Source organism: Cynoglossus semilaevis, chromosome 17, assembly GCF_000523025.1.
Source record: "Cynoglossus semilaevis isolate Cse_v1.0 chromosome 17, Cse_v1.0, whole genome shotgun sequence".
In the NCBI taxonomy this organism is placed as follows: Eukaryota; Metazoa; Chordata; class Actinopteri; order Pleuronectiformes; family Cynoglossidae; genus Cynoglossus; species Cynoglossus semilaevis.
In genome coordinates this window covers 7,312,942-7,330,496 of record NC_024323.1, presented here as the reverse complement: position 1 = coordinate 7,330,496, position 17,555 = coordinate 7,312,942, and the positions used below count along the sequence as shown (strand labels likewise).

The following is a 17,555-nucleotide window of genomic DNA, read 5'->3' as shown; positions in this document are numbered from 1 at the left end:
TACGACGCATGTAAGGTTATTAATCCTTCATTAAGAAGTTCTAACCACTTCAATCAACCGTTTGGAAAATTGAAGATTGATGAAAGCATTTAAATGCATTTAAATTGTGTAAATCAAGTGTGATTACGGGGGCAAAGGGTCATACTGATTCCTGTTCTGTGGAGGTAAGATGTAATGTGAATTAAAAGATCTCTGAAGCCTGGGAATTAACCCCTGCAGTGAGACCGGACCAAACGTTTTGCCCTAGAAGCTTTTCTCACTGGGACTCACTGATTGATCCACTGTGTGGCAATATAACTTTTACCTGAAACAGTTATACATATTGAAGGATGGAGGGAGCATCATTAAAGGAATAACATGAGTGAAATCAGACTTTGTGAACTGACATCTTATGTTGTTTATCGGTGATGCGTAGATCTGACCCAGAGCTCTGTAACTGCATATTTTGCTGATTCTGTAATAAACACAAGTTAAAAATCCTATTACTCCATAAAAGAACACAAGGGATCTGACTCACACACAGAGAGAATTCAGTAGAATGAGCAGAACTGCACAACTGTGGGCTGTTTGTACTCAGTCCTGTCGATGTGTGTTGATGTGCATTTCTAAAAACCCGTGACTTTGAGACTCTCAGAGGGCTGTGGCAGAACATAAAAAGTGAATTCTATAAAACTGCGTTAAATACCAGGCAGAGGAACTACTGCAAGTAAGCCTGAGTCTGCCAGTGACAATAAAACACTCCAGGTGATGAAACTGAACAATGTGCCATATTGTATTTCAGAAAAAAAATTTTAAGACACACATATTGAAAAACGTGTGCGCCACCTGAAATCCGATATGAAGCGTCTTCTAGAGAAATGCGTCAAACACTTTTTTTTTTACACCTTGTATGAGAAACATTAATGTGTTACACAAATAACTGTTGGCTCAAGGCCTGTGCCCTGTGTGCCTTACCAGTTAATCTATACTGAAAAGATTCATTGTCGACCTGTGGTTCTATCAACACGTCAAATCAAACATCTAATTTTCTTATTATATCTCTTTAGCCAAATGGGTCTGTTATCAGGCCACCTGTCTTATTCCCAGTGCACTTGTATCCACATTGACAGTCTGATGATCACCTAGTTGGAGAACACATGATTTTGACTGATGATTGAGATGCCTTCATTAACTGATCTTTGGGAAAAGAGAGTACAGTATTGTAGAGCATTAAAGAAGCAACCTCAGTTTATGATACTTAGTTTTTACAACCATCTAACAGTCTGCAGCAGATGTCAATGACTAATGGTTGTTTATATACCTGGATCCCTCCCATACAAGGCTTTGTGTGTGTGGGTTCCGAGCACAAATATGTTTGACCAGTTGGTGCAGTTTTCTCCACAAAAAAAGTGAATTGAACACAAGACAAACTAATAGTTCAATAGGACTCTTTGATTTTTGGCAGACAGACGAGAAAGAAACCATACAAAAGTAACTTATTTGATAAAACTTTTAAATGCTCACTCTTTTTGGCAGGTCATAAACAAACCTGTCAGCCTAAATTTCCCAAAGGGAGCTCCTGAGGGAATAATAAAGTTCTTTCTATCTATCCATCCATCCATGATAACCACTTGAGAGCTACAGTACAGAGCAAAGGTAGGTGCTTCGAACACTGTTGTTGTGGAGTCAGACTCATTTATAACTCTTGTGAATAGAAACCCTGATCCAGGTTTCTGACAATAGAAGACTAATGGATAGTGGCCATTGTGGTTGCAAGGTGCTTGATAGGAGACCAACACATTAGCCAGGGATGATATAATAAATATAATATGATACAATATTATTATATATAATATGGACTCCTGGTACAGCTGGAGGATCGTGTGCCTGTCCGTGCTTTCCGTGGAGGATGTCGAAGATTTGTACCTATTTGGATTTATGATGGCAGGTTTTCTGCTGATTGGCCTGGGCACCTTCCTGCTCCGTCGTGAAGAAAAGATGATGCTACAATTGGCAATCGACAAGCTGATCGCCCTGACTAACGGATGGGGCAGGGCCGCCAACACTCAGACTCAAGCGATTTGCGAGCTCAACCGCAAACTGGATGCGGTTTTCGAGCGCTCTCGCATACTGGATACCAACTTGGAGAAGCTGGCGGCTCGGCTCGGCTGAATCTGGCCACCAAATTCAGACATATTGAAGCAAGCCACCGGGAGACTCAGAGACATTCAAGAGACATTCAAGGGCAGACAGAAGATTCCAGCGTCGCCCTGTCCCAAAACAATCTACTATCTTCATTGGCTCCCAGACATAACCGGCCTTCTCAAGGACAGTTATCTCTCTACTCTCCTGGATGTTTATGCAGACAAGATGCTCCGAGCCCCCCCCTCCTCCACCCCTCCTCTGGGACACTCACCCTTACCCCTGATTCAACGCCTTCTTTGGCCCCTTACAGCCTCCCTCCCTGATATAAAATGTAGAGTAATATAACAGAACAAAAAATAGATGAGTAATTACAGGTTGAGGAGCGTGTGTGTGTACATTTATGGGTGGTTGGTTGCAGTGTGAGTTCAGCTCACTGAGCAAATTGAAGTCTATTGAATCTATCTTCTTTTTCTAACTGTGGACATGCACACTCCAAACAGAAAGCCTGGAATATGCACCTTTTCCTGTCAAACCGCTTTTTACAGCTTCAAATTTTATTAGAAAAAAAAAACATCTAAGAAAATTCTTCTACACACTTCTGTTAAGTTACAAACATTTACAGAAAGTGAGTCGTTTCCTCAACACTGACAATTGCTTCCATTGTTCTGAAGTAAACACTGTGTTGTCTTGTATTACCATGTGCCATTAGTTGTCGTGTTGCACCCCTGATCAGTTACTCTGTGAGATAAAAGTGCATTTTGTCGTTGACATTTTTGCGCTCGGGATTAAGTCTCTTCAGGATCTGTGCCAGCACGTTGACAGTCTGCTCACTGCTCAGGCCAGTGCGCTTCGTCTGAAACTTCTTCAGCAGATCTTTTGTCGTCATTGGTTTACGGATCAGGTAGCGTCGGACTGCTTCTTCTGTGAGCTGCACATCGCTGTAGAGACAGATAGACAGTAAGAAACTGTTACATTGGAAACAAAGATCCTGCTGATCAGCACATTAAGATGTGGTTCTAGGAGCTCAGCAGCAATCTAACATTTAAAAACAAAACAAAACAAAAAAAACACCTTGAGCTTGGGGTTGATTTTCCTGATGAAGGTTGAGGTGTACTCTTCCCAGAAGGAGCAGGACTCTGGCTGCTTGGCTCCATTTTTAGCCTTTTAGCAGCTGGTGAGTCTGTCGCCGGTCCCTGAGTCTGTCTCTTGCCTGTATGGTAAGAGGAAGTGTTTAACAGCTGGCACAAATTTACATAAATATTAACCCTAAATTTGACCAGGACAATGGTTCAATTGAGGTTACAGAAGGAAGTGTAAAAAAATAGATCCTTTTTGGAGTTAACAGAACAATCTTTCCTTGTGAACATACCATGTAGTTTATATACCTGGCTTTACAGCAGTCGCACACGTGAGTTCAACAGAGAAGTGAGTTAACGCACAATTGTCTTGAAATGTGATGACTACGTCAATTAAATATTCTGATAGGCTGATATAGCCAGTGTACCAACTGTACTGTAGAATTTATTTATTTTAAAGGAAATAGGTCACTAAGTAATCAGACGTCCTAACTCACGGGCCTCCATGAAAACAATTTGCGTGATAGAGACAATGAAATTTTATAACTCAAACAAGTCCAAAGGTTGATAATGGTTGTCACTGGTTATTAAAACTAACAGACTGGGCATATACCTGTACAAAGGTCACCACATCCGAGCGTTACTGTGTATACAAACCTTGCTCTAACTTGCTTGCAGCAGCACGTAATGTATTAGAGGTAGCAGCAGAATCAATGGAGGGTGTTCCAGGACGACTGCCCGTCCTGGAGCTGCCTGCAGAACCACGACCACCTCCACGTTTAGGAGGAGTGCGCTTTTTCTGGGAGTTGGGTTAGAGAAGGAGGACTTTTGAATATCATATGAGAAGCACAGAAATACTTTTTCACAATTCTCAACAATCACAACAACTGGCTACTTCAAATCCAACTACCATGAACAAAGCCGAGGCCGTCTCTCCCTCGATGTCGCTGTCGTCTGAGCTGTCAGATTCTCCGCTGCTGTCTGTCACACGCACATTTTCAAAAGTCAGCTCAGAACCTAATGTTACACCTGACTGTTGTGTACATCATCTTATTCTGGTACCTTTTTTCTTCTTTTTTTCCATTTGTACAGGTGTTTTTTTCCCATCATCCTCTTCCTCTTCCTCTTTTGCCTCCTCTTCGTTTTGTTTTTCCTCCTCGCTCTCTTCCTCACTTTCAGATGCCTCATCGATTCCTAGGACGGGAGAAAATATTTTTTATTGCATTTTCTGGGGGACAGGTTTATAACAATTGTGTAGCTGTTCCTGGAATTAATGTTCATTTTAATTATAACCATGTCTATAACAAGACCAATCAAACCTTTAGGGTGTTCCTCTGCTTTGCTTGGCTTTCCTCTTTCTATTTCTTCATCTGAGCTGCATTCAGACAGAAAAATACATCCATAAAAAAGAATAAAAGAGCCAAAAACAGAGTTATATAGTTCAGTTCCATAATCCTGTTTTAAAAAACTTACTGTATAAAATATTGTATATTTTTCTATTATATTTCTCTACACAATGTCTCCCCTTACTGGTCCAATAAAGACATTGTTCAACCCAAGACAGTGGGTCTTACCTGCTTTCGTCTGACATGTAATCCACCTCCAGGCCTTCATAGTCGCCGTCATCACTGTCCTCCAGTGCCTCGCTCTCGTTTTTCTTTTGTTTCTTCTTCTTCTTTGAATCTTTCCCTGTGTTTTTCTTGGCCTTTTTACTCTCACCATCTGCAAAGTAGGGTCAGAGACTGAGGGCTGGTAAATGAACATATAATGGAAGTGGACTGATTTTACTGTTTAGCCAGCATACCCTCTCCCATACTGCTGTCACTGTCATCACTGCTCATCTCAAGGTCATCCTCTAGGTCGTGGATTCGCAAGTCTCCTCCCCTGCCGCCCCCCCTTTTTTTCTTTTTCCCAGATTTTTCATTCTCGTCTTCATCATCATCACCACCACCACGCTCATGCTCCCGAAGACGTCTCTGGAGCATGATGCTGAAGTGATTCACAACTTTATTCCGCCTATGAAAAAAGAGGAATACCTTATATTAGATACACATGTAGCAGCAGCATGAACGATTCCAGTATAAAAACTTCTAATGCTCCTTGTTTTCCTTACCTGCCCCACTCCTCCTCAGCCTCCTCTGCTGTAAGAGTCCGGTGCTTTGCCAGTGGTGTGAAGTTGTACCAGCCGTGGACAGGAAAAGCTTCAAATGCTCCATCGGGACATTGTGTGAAGATGTAGTAGGAGGCGTTTTCTGTGACACCGCCCTTCTTTAGACCTTTAAACCTAACACAAACACATATTGGAAATAAATTAAACAAAGTGATCAAATCTGTCTTCTTAGTTACAATGCAGTTATAATTTCTCTCTTCTTACCTCTTACCAGCTTTACCATTGACCTTAAGAATCCAAGGCTGGTCCTCCACTTTGAATTCACGGGTCACAATTCCAAACTTCTTGCGTCGTGCTTCTTCACGCTGCTTTTTGCCAAACTCACTTCCGGCTGCTCCTTCTGGTGTCTCTTCCTCTCCATATATCCTACGAGCACTCATGTCTCTTTCCATACGAGCCTTGAAACAGAATATAATACCTACATATTTACAAATATAAGTAAGAGGCACTTGGTATTTGTAGTTTACCAACAAGTGCAACATTTATATATATATATATATGTGATTATTTGTATGCCTACCTGAGTCCACGTTGAACAGTTGACTTTGTCTCCAGCATTGAAGGCCATAATGTTGTACTTCTTATTTGTGTTTCTATTAGACAAACAGAAATTACTACTACACTTACCACATGTGCCTCATTGTTGGTGATATAAACCTCATTAACATTTTTGTTATGTGGTTAGAGTTCCACTTGTGAGAAGTGAAGTCAACTAATGTTCGTGTTCAACAAAACCAAACACCCAGGTTCTGTACTGTACTGATTGTATTTGTTGAGCTGATTTTTATGCAGTACACAATAAGTTATACTTACTTTGGGACTCGTACAGTGTATTCTGTTGCTGAGGAATTGTTGCTCCCCTATAACGACAGCCAAGAGATGTTCTTAGCGCAGTTTTTTCCTCTGATAACTATACATATATTTCGTTTTGTTAAAAACACAAAACGATTTTGATCGCTTAAGAAATGCAATACTTACTAGTGAGGACATGATTGGTCGTTCAAGTTCGAATGTACACACAGAACGTGTTATTAAAACACCCTGCAAATAATAATGACAATACCGTAAATGTGATTGCAGTGAAATTATCAATCAAAACTAAGTATGTATTTGTCCTGTTGTATCTACAGCGACAACCACAAGGTCACAACCTGTATACACAGACCCTAAATCGGTTGGTTCTTATTTTAAAGTTTACTAACAACTCTATAACGAACAAGGTTCAATCAGTTTTCCATTAGCTTCAGGTGACTAGCATATAGATAGCTTAGCTTTGGTCGTTGGTACTAATGCTTTGCTCACTGGGCAGTTTTATAAGAAAATGTATGTATTCGAAATTGAGGACACGCACATACGGACGTGTATACGTCTAAAGTATTAAGATTTACTATAAACGTCACACATTCAACGGTTTAATGTACAAACTTATGTCTCAGTCCTCTTCTTCCGTTTCTGTTTTCCTTTTCTTTGTCCTCTTGTTGTTGGCAAACACGTTTGGTGCACTGCTGCCACCTTTTGGTTAGGAGGGTTAATTGTTTTTCCAGCCATTGTTTCAGGTCATTTGTTTGATTATTATTTCATTCCTTTAATTCCAAACATATTAATCATTATTGTTAGCACAACTCATCCTCAAAGTGTAATCCTATTTAATAAATGATTTATTTCAATTCATTCATTCATCAATTCAAAGTACAAGTTTGCATTCCACAAAATATTTTCTTTTCTTTTTTGCAGATAGTTTATGATAAAAGAGGATCAACGTAAAGTAAAGCCAGGCATTAGCAATCTTGGAGTACTTCTTACTGCCTGAATGAAGCTGAAGGTCAGCAGGTTATTCAGGCAGTAACAGGTAAAGACTGGGCTAGAGTTAAGGTGATTGGAATCTGATGACAGGAAATCCTCAGAGACCACTCCAACCTGAAAGTGCAGAATTAAGAGAGAGAATGCAGGCATTTTTTTGGGAGAATTACTGTTGCATTTAGAAGGACAGAAAATTTTACTAGAATTGGCCAAACTAGACAAAGAGATAATGACCCATGTGATGATTATCATACGAGAATGGAGATGGTGTTTAAACAAAACAGTGAAATAAATGATGATGGGATTTAGATTTGGGGAAAGAGGAGCAAGAGGAGGCAGAAGTAAGTCAAGAGAAGGAATTGTGGGAAAAGGGAACATTAGACAAGAGACTGCAGAGCCCCACCAAAAGGGAGAGAGGACAGAGCGTGACTAGAGAAGAGGAAACCAACAGAAGAACATGGTGATGAAAATGAGACATTAGTTCTGGGCGAAGTTCTCTTATTTGATCCAAGCAAACCAGAAGTTGAACTGATAATAAATGGGCAAAGAATAACGTGTCTTATGTGACACGGGAGCATGTAGAACTGTGTGCTGTGACGACTAAAAAGGCATAACAGTAACATAATAGCTGTTGCTACTGTCAAGGTTTCAGAAAAAGCAGAGAGATTACATGCAGCAAGTACGGTGACCCATGTTCCATTAGCAAAACAAAAAGGAATGTCATGGCAACGACTGGGCGTGATAGCCACCTCAGCTGCATACTGCCTTCACTGGGAATGGCAATCAGATAACACATACTACAGCACCTCACTGAACTGAAGAAGACCTCTTAGCAGAAATACCAACCAGGATCTTTTGAAAGCTGGAATACTGATAGAATTCACCATGCAACGCATCTGTTTTTCCAGTGAATAAAGCAGCACCATCAAGCGGCTGGATATTGGTACAAGACTTACAGGTAGTGAACAATGCAGCGTTCAGAGAGGACCTGTGGTCCCTGACCCACACACTCTGCTGAATGATGCTGAATAAACCCTGAATCAAAATTCTTTACAGTAGTAAATTTGATTTGAGCAATGCATTCTTCTCTATTCCAGTTGCAAAAGAAAGTCCATTTTGGTTTGCATTTACATTGGAAGGAAAGCGACATACTTATACAAGACCACCTCAAGGTTACGCAGAAAGCCCAACCATCTATTCACAAGCCATAACAAGCTGCATGGGAAAATTCGACCCACCATGTACCATACCACCATATATCTAAACTTCCCAAAGGGAACTCCCAAGGGATTCATAAAGTGCTATATATGGTAGACATGGTCAAGTTACAGCCCGTAAACCAGATACAGCTACTAATTCCGGCCATAAGGTATTATAAAGACTGATTTAATTCTTTCTGTTTTATGCGTTGAAATAAATAATTGTAATTTAAGTTGATTCTACTAGATGGCAGCAAAGTTTCTCTGAAGGTTTAGGTCTAATCTTGTACATCTTATTATATCATTTCACCCAAAGGTTCTACATGCAGACAATGCCATCTATTTTACACACACAGGCCTACAGCAACTAACCAGGTCGTATGCTTGTTCTATTCTCAGGACTTGGGACGTATACTTATTTTGGTCCTGAGAGAGTATGACGAGATTGAGCCCCTAATTGTACAGTGATTCCCAACCCATGTGCCGAGGCACACCAGGGTGCCGTGGAAGATTATCCAAAACTAAATTGGGCTGAAAACATATAATCTTTCTTTGCTTGTGAAAGAATGAAAGGCAGAACAATTATATCATCTCCTGTTAGGTGGCAGCAGATGGCTATGAAAACTAAAAAAACAATCATCAAGGCTGTTGAAAAAGATTTTGTGAGTGCCTTTCTTCAATTCCTGCCAGTATATCAGTGTGTTCTTTAACTAAACAGGCCAGGATTTTAGTCAATTATGAGGTCATTTAAACTAGAAGATTATTACACATCATATATAAGTGATTAAAAATTCTGTAATAATAACAAATAAAACTCACAAATAAGTATTATTTTGACGTTTATTCTTTATATTATTAATTATGAGTTATAATGGTTAATTATGCTGTTGTTTTTGAAATAATTGCTTCTTTTTGTTCTTTACATTTCTAAGGTAAGGTAAGGTGGTTAAGCCTGATCTTTCCATAGATTTAAACAGAATGCAGTTAAGTAGGGCCACTGGATTTTCTTGTTTATTGCGACACTATTTTTAACGTTCAATAGTTGTGACCACGCCTGTTTTTCTCTATACAAATATAAAAGCACCCAAGGCACCAATAGAATTCAGAAGCTTTTCAGTGACAGACTTCTGCTGACGACTGCACAGGTAATTTTACCAATGACTTTACCACACTGCCAAACATTTTTATTTTAATATATCTTCTTCAAAACATTCCCAGCCTGACTGTGTTCCACAGTGATTCCAGTTTACAGTGGGGTTTTTTTTGTGATATGTTAATCTTTGGTGCAGATGTCAACATGTTTTTTTTACACTTGCTGTGCATTCTGGACTTTTGCACATGTGCATGGGCGCTGGAATTTAAATAACAACCAATTAGGTGTTATTACCTCTGCAGTTTCCATGTCTTTCAGCAACAAGGACAGGTTGTTTTTGGTCCCTCGTCTTAGACAAATTATTATTATATTATTATTGCATAGATATGTATTGACCAAAAAGACATCTTCAAATGATTGAGGGTCATTCCGACGGTTTCTGGCTAAGAGTTAACTGATAAAAATATAATTAAAAAAATTTATAAATAAGAATATCTATCAGAAATGTTAAATTTCCATTGAAAAGTTTAGTTCAGTTTAAACCTGCATGAACTGACAAATAGTGATCACCAACCTCCAAAAAATGATATACAAGCTTGAAAGTGTTTTATTTTAATCTTAAATTAACAGGTGAAAATGTTTTCCTTTGATTTGACAGAATGGCCCTCCCTTCAAACAAATATCCATACAGGGAGACAGAACCCATTCCAGAGGACACACCAAAGGTCCGGGGCTATGATTTCAACCAAGGAGTGGACTACCAGAAGCTACTGCAGTCATTCCTCCACACAGGCTTCCAGGCCACACATGTGGCCATGGCTATTCAGCAAATCATAAAAATGGTAAGATCATTGGGACACGAGTGGATCATTTCGACAACAGTTTCACATATCCTCATTCATCTCATTTTCATACTCACAGATTGAGTTGCGTAAGGAGCCAGTGCAAAACGCTGAGGGCAAATCCTTGACCTCGGTGCAGGGCTGCACCATCTTCCTCAGTTATACCTCAAACATGGTCAGCAGTGGAGTCAGGGAGATTATACGTTATCTGGCACAACACAAAATGGTATGGAAGGAAATATATTTGTAAAATATGTGACCCATCCTTTCAGTGAGCCGCAGGTGTTTCTTGACATTGTGGTGTTTTTTTCCCCCTAGGTGGATGTTTTAGTGACCACTGCTGGAGGAATTGAGGAAGATTTGATCAAGTGCTTAGGTTCTGTTTACGTCGGAGACTTTGCTCTGTCCGGCAAGGTTCTACATACTAAAGGTCTTGACAGGTCAGGTAAATTGTTAGTCAAATGCTGTATTTATTGTCACACACAAACATCAAATAAAAAAATAATATATTAGGAAAATAATAGGGCTACTTTCTGTGACTGATTCTTTTCATGACACGTTTTCTTGTGTTACATTGCAGGATTGGTAATCTTCTAATGCCGGATCAAAACTACCAGCTATTGGAAAATTGGCTAATTCCTATTATGGGACAGATGCTACTGGAGCAAAACACCCAGGTCCAATTTATTTTGATTGACTAACTAAATTAACAAAAAAATGTAATTTTTATTATACAATGAACTTATTCAAATATACATGTCAAGTGCAAAGTTTGAAATTGAAGGGACAAAGACTTAGAAAAAATGTTTTAAGGGTGAAAAAACTTCTTCTACAGCTACAGCTTTATATCTTAGATTAGACGTTGGCTGTTCACTAGAGATTATTCAAATGTAATGTCTCTTCATGAAGGGGGTTCGCTGGACACCATCTAAGATGATCCATCGCATGGGGAAGGAGATTAACAACCCAGACTCCATTTACTATTGGGCATACAAGGTGAGTGCTGGTTTCACACCAGCATTACAGTAACCAAAAGTGTTTGGTACTCTTTTTATAGTTTCTGAGCTCTAACCTCGGTTCTGTTTCAGAACGACATCCCAGTGTTCAGCCCTGCGCTCACAGATGGCGCTATAGGAGATCTCTTCTACTGCTTCTTAGCCCATAACCCTGGCCTTATACTGGATATAGCTGAGGGTGAAATCAAATGCTATGCTCATGTAATGCTGATGACGCCACTTTGATATGTTGATTAAAGCATGTGTATTTCTTTCAGATTTTCCGAAGATCATTAACGTAGCTGTGAATGCCAAAAAGAGAGGGATAATCGTCCTGGGGGGAGGATTAGCCAAGCACCATACATGCAATGCTAATGCATGGGTAATTATTGTGTGATCTATTTCTGATGGTGTTCAATGTTATTAATTTAATGTTAAAAAAAACCCACATCACTCAATGTTCCCTGGGCTTGGAGTGAAAGGTAGAACTACTGCTGCGCCTCAAATATACGGTTTTAAGGCTATATTGTAAAATGTATGTGCTTGACTGGACATGCCTGTAGTTGAGCTCTGCCTTCTGCTGAGACTGCTGAGGTATGTCATGTTAGAAGAACCTGATGTCACTGACTACAGATACAGTAAGGGAATGTGGAGGAATTAGTGATGTGGTGATGGGCAAAAATTCCAATCACCATTACTTTAAGGGTCCAAGTACATTACCCTGTTGTTTTCACCTTGTGCTGGGAACTCACCTGAGCTCATCTCTGTCGACAAACCTGAATTATGAAATCATCTACATTCAACGGTTTTTGAATCTCAATTCTCTTCTAGGCAAAAGGAGCTGACTATGCAGTGTTTGTGAACACAGGACAGGAATTTGATGGGAGTGACTCTGGAGCCAGACCTGACGAGGCGGTGTCCTGGGGAAAAGTTAGAGTTGACGCCAAGCCCGTGAAGGTATTAAATATTAAAATCTGACAATGCACAGAAAAAAAGAGCTGCCGTCAGTCATATTTACAGGGTCACAGGAAGTATTGGGACCTCACTTGATTTTTGAAAATTATTTACCACCTCAGAAAACACCCAGTGTTCAGATGGCAGTAGTGAAAACTAACAGGTGTGGATTTTCTGGGGGGGTTTGTTTTGTTTTTTCAGATTTTTGCAGATGCAACTGTGATCTTTCCCCTGCTGGTGGCAGAAACCTTTGCGGTTCATGCTGATAAGAAGACAGAGGACTCAGGCATATGATATATGTACTTGAATCAAGTACTTCTTTTGTATTGTGTTAATTGTGATCATTGCTACCAATAAAGGAGAAACTTACAATTTCCACACTGCAGTATTCTTATTTCTGTCTGTCTATGTGATTTGTTTAGGGCTTATATACGTTCAGACTGCATAGACTTGTTTAAATGTAATAGTTAGCACAGTTTCAGAATATATGAAACCTAGAGACAAGAGTAGCAGAACATCTACAGGTATATAAAATGTTGGTTGTGTTAAGAGAAATACTGCAGTATTCTGTTTCTTATCTTATCTGATCTGAAATGCCTTTTTATTGTACAGTACTGCACATAACCATGTCAACCACATAAACCACACTTACAGTCCCCCAGTTACCGCCTGTAGCAACTCACGGTCCAAAAATCCTGTCCTGCAAAGAGAAACATGAACGCAAACGAGTTAAACCAGAGATGAACTCCAACAGCAGCTCTAATTATGTTCTGGGTTAATAGTCTTGAAGTCTTAAATAACATGCTCTTGTTTACTCATTCACAGTTAAACAAATACAAGCAGATGATTTTTTTTGTGAAGTGCCCCCCAAAGCACTTTGTTCTTTTAGGTCATTATCAACGGCTGGTAAATAATCTCTCTGATGTTTGTGACATTTCTGTGACATTTCACATCAGAGAGTCTTTGAACCGCCAGCAACTGTGAACCAACCGTGGACACTGTGGCTTGTCTTTGACCACACACTCATCTGCTGCACAACCTGAGCTGAGTCTCTGGAGGAGTTCAACTACCGCTCTGAGTTCAAGCTTCGTTGGTTGTTACAGACGTGCACGGAGTCCGGGCTGTGAGAATCTCAACGTGTGTCACCGCGACGACAATGTCAGGGAAGACGTGCAGCAGTATCCTTCAAACACAAAAACTTGTAGATCAACTTCGGCTGGAGGCGAGCATGGAGAGAATCAAGGTATGTTATATGTCAGGTGAAAAGTTTTGTTTCCAATGTCAGGGCAAAAATAGTTTTCAGTGATTTTTACATCAACATAGACACGATTATTATTATTTTTTAAATCTACTTGAACAACCTTCTGCACCTTTGCTCCACTAGATCTCCCTGACAGCTGCAGACCTGGTCCAGTACTGCAAGGACCACAGGCGCAGTGACCCTCTGCTCGTCGGCATCGCTGCGTCGTCCAATCCTTTTAAAGACAAGAAGACCTGTGTGCTGCTCTAGGAGTCTGGAACTGGACGAACGACACAAGACAGAAACACTATGTGTATAATATGGACTTATCTTGTTTTTCTGCCCAACATTGTAAAAAAAAAAATCAAAAGCTTCACCATCTGCTCTGGGGGAACAGCAGTATCATTTAACCATTTGAAGCAACAGAATGCTAACTTATTGTTCATGTCGATAAATGGCTTCGATAATTTGAGCGTGACAAAGGTTTTTTGTTAGTTTTGTGTTTGTAGGACAGGTAAGCCAGAGAAAGCACAGTGAAACATCTGTTTGGTTTTGTAGTTTACTTCACACTGATGCAGCCATTTCATAGTTGGAACACATGAGGCATCTGCACACAGAGCAACACAAAGATACAATAACTATGTCACAGATATACTGGTTACAAGTATTGCACACAAAGGGAGGTATTTCTTTTTTAGAATTTCTGGTTTGTTCACTTTAACTGATTCTTAGGTGAAGTTTATGATTATACAGTATTCTTCATTGGTTGTCGAGTCCTTCAGTCTGAAATGTTACGGAAAATTAAAAACCTCTCAATACAGGAGAATACAGGAGAATCCTGACATGCTTCAGTTGAGAAACACAATCAGTTCATGGTCAGTAAGGACCAAATTAAAGACTCAGCCTTATTTTTGTGTTTTTCCAACCATTGGGGTGTTTTTTTTTCTGCCGACTGCCGCCGCTCTTCATTTTCTGGGTCTCCAGACTTCAACAGACATGTCCCCTGAGGCCACAGCAAGGACTCCAGCGTTCACACTCAGCTGAAGGGTTCAGAGAAACACAGTAGGTCATTCAACAAGAGAAACAAAATTACTACACACACACAACGTATAAAAAACACAGAAGTTGGAAAACTAACCCCTCCAAAAAAATATATCATAGTTTCCATTCACTTAATTGTAGATTCACTGCTAAGTAAGTAAATTACAGCGCAGTACATCACACATCTATTTACAAACAAAACTCAAAAACTCCAACATAAATGGTAGAAGTGCAACAACTGTCTCTGGCAAAAGGCTGTTGCAAGAAACCACTAACCCCATTGACTCCAGCTTGGTGGCGCAGTGTACATAATGTCCTTGGGGGGGCACAGGGAATGTGGACCTGCATCACAGAATTTGTGTAAGTTGTTATTTTGGAGCAGAATCGGGTAAAAAGGTGAAAAGGTCAGTGTCTTCACCTTGACAGTGCAATCAGATGAACAGGTGTAAAGGGCACCAGGGGAATTGTGGATACCAGTGACCACTGCTGTGTGGCCCACATCGAAACGGGAGAGAGGTTTTAGGGTTCCTGCCTGCATGGAAAAGGAGTGGAGCATGCCTTTGTTGTCTCCTGCCCACACTTCACTGCCACAGTAGCTCATGGACAGCAGGTAGGACCTGAGCTACAGATGGAAAGGTTGTCAGAACTCAAAGAGTCAATAACTCAGTGTGAGTTAACAAAGCATGTGTATCAGTGTGTGTGTATACCCGAATTTTCTTTAAGATCTTGTCAGCTCTGCAGTCATAGACAACCATTGTACAGTCTTTACTGCCAGAGATGATGTAGTTATCGTCTGCAGCTAGGCACATTACAGCGTTACTATGGAGACGAACACTTTTCACCAGAGGTTCAGCCACTAGGAACAATATAATATAAAAAAAAGTTTTAGAATTATGCAGCTATTTTATTATTAATATAAGCAAAAAGTCAAAGGACAAAGCAAGTCATTTAAAAACATTATAAATATATTTTTATATACACACACCTTATTTGTGTCTAGTCCTCACCTCTGGTGTCATACATGCTGACCCTCTTGTCAAACGCCCCCACGAGCAGCAGGTTTGTTTGATATTGCAGGCAGAGAACAGCAGCACCTGTTCTGATCACACCTCTCTCTGCTCCTCCTGCCTGAAGGTCCCACAATTTCACTGTACTGTCAAATCCACCTGAGGCCAGCTCTGACCCCTGAGATGCCAGGCACCAGACCCAGCCCTGATGAGTGCTATAGTTGCCCCGACTTCCCAAGGTTTGCAGTGGTGCACTGCGAGATTTAGCCTTCAGATCCCAGAGTTTCACATTCCAGTCCCTGGAACCAGTGGCACAAACATTTCTGTCATCTCCCAAAAGAAAAACAGAGTTCACCTGGGCGATGTGGTCTGTGTGCACAGTGAAGCATTCCAGTGCTGGAGGTGGACTGGGACTTCGAGGAGGTTGATAATGCCCTGCAGCTGCCTCTCCTCCGTCACCTTCATTCCTAGGATCCACCATGTCTTCTTGATGGTTAGGAGCAGCGTCGTTTCCGTCAGTTGCATCATACTGTACTCTGTGGTCCCGTTCTACTTCTAAGACATCTCTCAGACTTGCTAGTTGGTCCTCACCCTCAATAGGCTGTACTTCATCATCCTCACCTTCTACTGCCACATCTACTCCCTCATCAGCACCATATGCAGCCTCCAATGCCAGCACTCCTGCTCCTTCTTCCTCCTCAGCAAGTCTGACATCATCTTCTGGATTCACTTCCATATCTTTACCTTCCCTTTGCTGCTGTCTCATTTGAGGTATGTCCTCCTTATCTTCTTGGTTCTCTCTGGCCAAAAGGTGTGCATGGTTTGTCCAGCAGGTCGTCAGCTGTTCCATCTCTACGCAAGCAACTGGCCAATCAAAGTCATCCCTTGGCCCAACCGGAAAACGAGCCTGGGATCCTGTTAATCTGCGTGCTCGGAGTTGCCAAGCTGTACTGTCCTTACCAACATTGCCTAAAGTTTGACAGACCTGTAAATGAAAGCACATCTTGTATCATAACAATTTCAAAATGACAATTAGTTTTGGACATTGGGGTCTATCATGTAAAAATGAATAGGCTCTTTAGGTAGCAGGGGATTTTAATCCTGTAAACCCAATGTACCTGTGGCAGCACAGAGATGACACACTGAGCAGGAAGGTGTGAAGCAATGTGGGTTACCAACTCCCATGGTAATGATAACAAGCCACTTTCAGCAGAAGGCGAGGGACTGGCAGCAGCTGAAGACGGGTGGCCAGCATCTTGAATACTGGAATGACATATGTAGACAACTATAACTTTTTCTTTATAAGTTGTAAACAATTTGGACCTAAATGAAATCTTACCCCAGTGAATCAGGATTGAAAGGTTCATCTTGAGCTGGTCCTCCTTGCTCCACACTGGTCATTCCCCCAGCTATATCCGCGTTTGTCCTGACTTCTGACATCACTTTAGACTTCAAACAAACTCTAAACTACTCACTCATTCAATGTGAACATTGAACTCATTACTTTACACCCCGCCAACACTATTTTACTGCATTTGTACCTAAACGAACTAATTTAATGTAAATGTTTAAATGCATTACTTTGCTTCATACCGTATTTTAATGACTGTGTTTGTATCAAATACATCAAAGTCACTGTCAAAGGCGACTTGATGGTCAATTCCGCTATGTGAGTAAATTCAAAGGATTTGAAATAAATTTCTTTATGAAAAACGTGACCTACGAGAGGTGCTTAAAGAAAGCTTTAAAATTATGCAAAGGACACAATATTAGACACTCTTACGTCTATTAATACATTAAACCTTAGCTTTTAATTAAAACATTTTAACACACCTTGTCATCAATGTCATCTCTGCTCCGTTCTGTCATTACATTTCAGGTTATTTAGCTATGCATTAGCACAATAAATTATAAAAAAAAAAATATAATAAATACAATGTGAGAACACTGTTGACATTCGTCACTATGGTCAACTTTCGGAAAACAAATAATATCCGGTGCATGATAATGTCGT

General features: G+C 40.4%; 3 protein-coding genes across 5 annotated transcripts; 1 reads left to right on the top strand and 2 right to left on the bottom strand.

Annotated features, from left to right (window-relative positions):
* Positions 1–2,643: 2,643 nt before the first annotated feature.
* On the bottom strand, positions 2,644–6,895 carry gtf2f1 (general transcription factor IIF, polypeptide 1). Its single transcript, XM_008329705.2, has 14 exons — positions 6,796–6,895; positions 6,349–6,411; positions 6,184–6,230; positions 5,891–5,963; positions 5,575–5,768; positions 5,314–5,484; positions 5,005–5,216; positions 4,775–4,922; positions 4,520–4,575; positions 4,263–4,394; positions 4,111–4,181; positions 3,858–3,999; positions 3,196–3,334; positions 2,644–3,062 (listed from the first exon to the last, which is right to left on the bottom strand). Exons 2-14 carry the CDS (start codon positions 6,358–6,360, stop codon positions 2,858–2,860), a joined length of 1,602 nt encoding a protein of 533 aa, XP_008327927.1. The 5' UTR covers positions 6,361–6,411; positions 6,796–6,895; the 3' UTR covers positions 2,644–2,857.
* A 2,407-nt stretch (positions 6,896–9,302) lies between these two features.
* LOC103392943 (deoxyhypusine synthase) lies at positions 9,303–14,344 on the top strand. Of its 2 annotated transcripts, XM_008329708.2 has the most exons (10): positions 9,303–9,514; positions 10,121–10,304; positions 10,384–10,530; positions 10,623–10,744; positions 10,885–10,981; positions 11,214–11,300; positions 11,393–11,498; positions 11,578–11,681; positions 12,131–12,256; positions 12,455–14,344. In XM_008329708.2, the coding sequence occupies exons 2-10, from the start codon at positions 10,122–10,124 to the stop codon at positions 12,545–12,547; spliced, it is 1,065 nt and encodes a 354-aa protein (XP_008327930.1). In that variant the 5' UTR covers positions 9,303–9,514; position 10,121; the 3' UTR covers positions 12,548–14,344. The 2 variants fall into 2 exon arrangements, with proteins under 2 accessions (XP_008327930.1, XP_024920254.1); XM_025064486.1 differs by lacking the exon at positions 9,303–9,514 and having other exon boundaries at positions 9,637–10,304.
* A 101-nt stretch (positions 14,345–14,445) lies between these two features.
* On the bottom strand, positions 14,446–17,532 carry fbxw9 (F-box and WD repeat domain containing 9). 2 transcript variants are annotated; one of them, XM_008329711.3, is made up of 8 exons: positions 17,375–17,532; positions 16,881–16,990; positions 16,660–16,804; positions 15,542–16,526; positions 15,242–15,390; positions 14,953–15,156; positions 14,811–14,876; positions 14,446–14,533 (listed from the first exon to the last, which is right to left on the bottom strand). In XM_008329711.3, the coding sequence occupies exons 1-8, from the start codon at positions 17,408–17,410 to the stop codon at positions 14,459–14,461; spliced, it is 1,770 nt and encodes a 589-aa protein (XP_008327933.1). In that variant the 5' UTR covers positions 17,411–17,532; the 3' UTR covers positions 14,446–14,458. The 2 variants fall into 2 exon arrangements, with proteins under 2 accessions (XP_008327933.1, XP_008327932.1); XM_008329710.3 differs by having other exon boundaries at positions 16,881–17,008; positions 17,375–17,531.
* Between the last annotated feature and the right edge of the window lie 23 nt (positions 17,533–17,555).

What these genes read in the sequence shown, in the direction of transcription:
- gtf2f1 (XM_008329705.2), bottom strand. An exon ending in GCTGAGGAGGAGTGGGGCAG is followed by an intron (nt 5,217 to 5,313) that starts GTAAGGAAAACA and finishes CTTTTTTCATAG; the next exon opens with GCGGAATAAAGTTGTGAATC. An exon ending in TGACAGCAGTATGGGAGAGG is followed by an intron (nt 4,923 to 5,004) that starts GTATGCTGGCTA and finishes CCTACTTTGCAG; the next exon opens with ATGGTGAGAGTAAAAAGGCC.
- LOC103392943 (XM_008329708.2), top strand. Translation starts at nt 10,122, where the DNA reads ATGGCCCTCCCTTCAAACAAATATCCATACAGGGAGACAGAACCCATT. An exon ending in TTCAGCAAATCATAAAAATG is followed by an intron (nt 10,305 to 10,383) that starts GTAAGATCATTG and finishes TCATACTCACAG; the next exon opens with ATTGAGTTGCGTAAGGAGCC. An exon ending in TACTGGAGCAAAACACCCAG is followed by an intron (nt 10,982 to 11,213) that starts GTCCAATTTATT and finishes CTCTTCATGAAG; the next exon opens with GGGGTTCGCTGGACACCATC.
- fbxw9 (XM_008329710.3), bottom strand. Translation starts at nt 17,410, where the DNA reads ATGACAGAACGGAGCAGAGATGACATTGATGACAAG. An exon ending in TTCAATCCTGATTCACTGGG is followed by an intron (nt 16,805 to 16,880) that starts GTAAGATTTCAT and finishes ATGTCATTCCAG; the next exon opens with TATTCAAGATGCTGGCCACC. An exon ending in AGATCTTAAAGAAAATTCGG is followed by an intron (nt 15,157 to 15,241) that starts GTATACACACAC and finishes TTCCATCTGTAG; the next exon opens with CTCAGGTCCTACCTGCTGTC.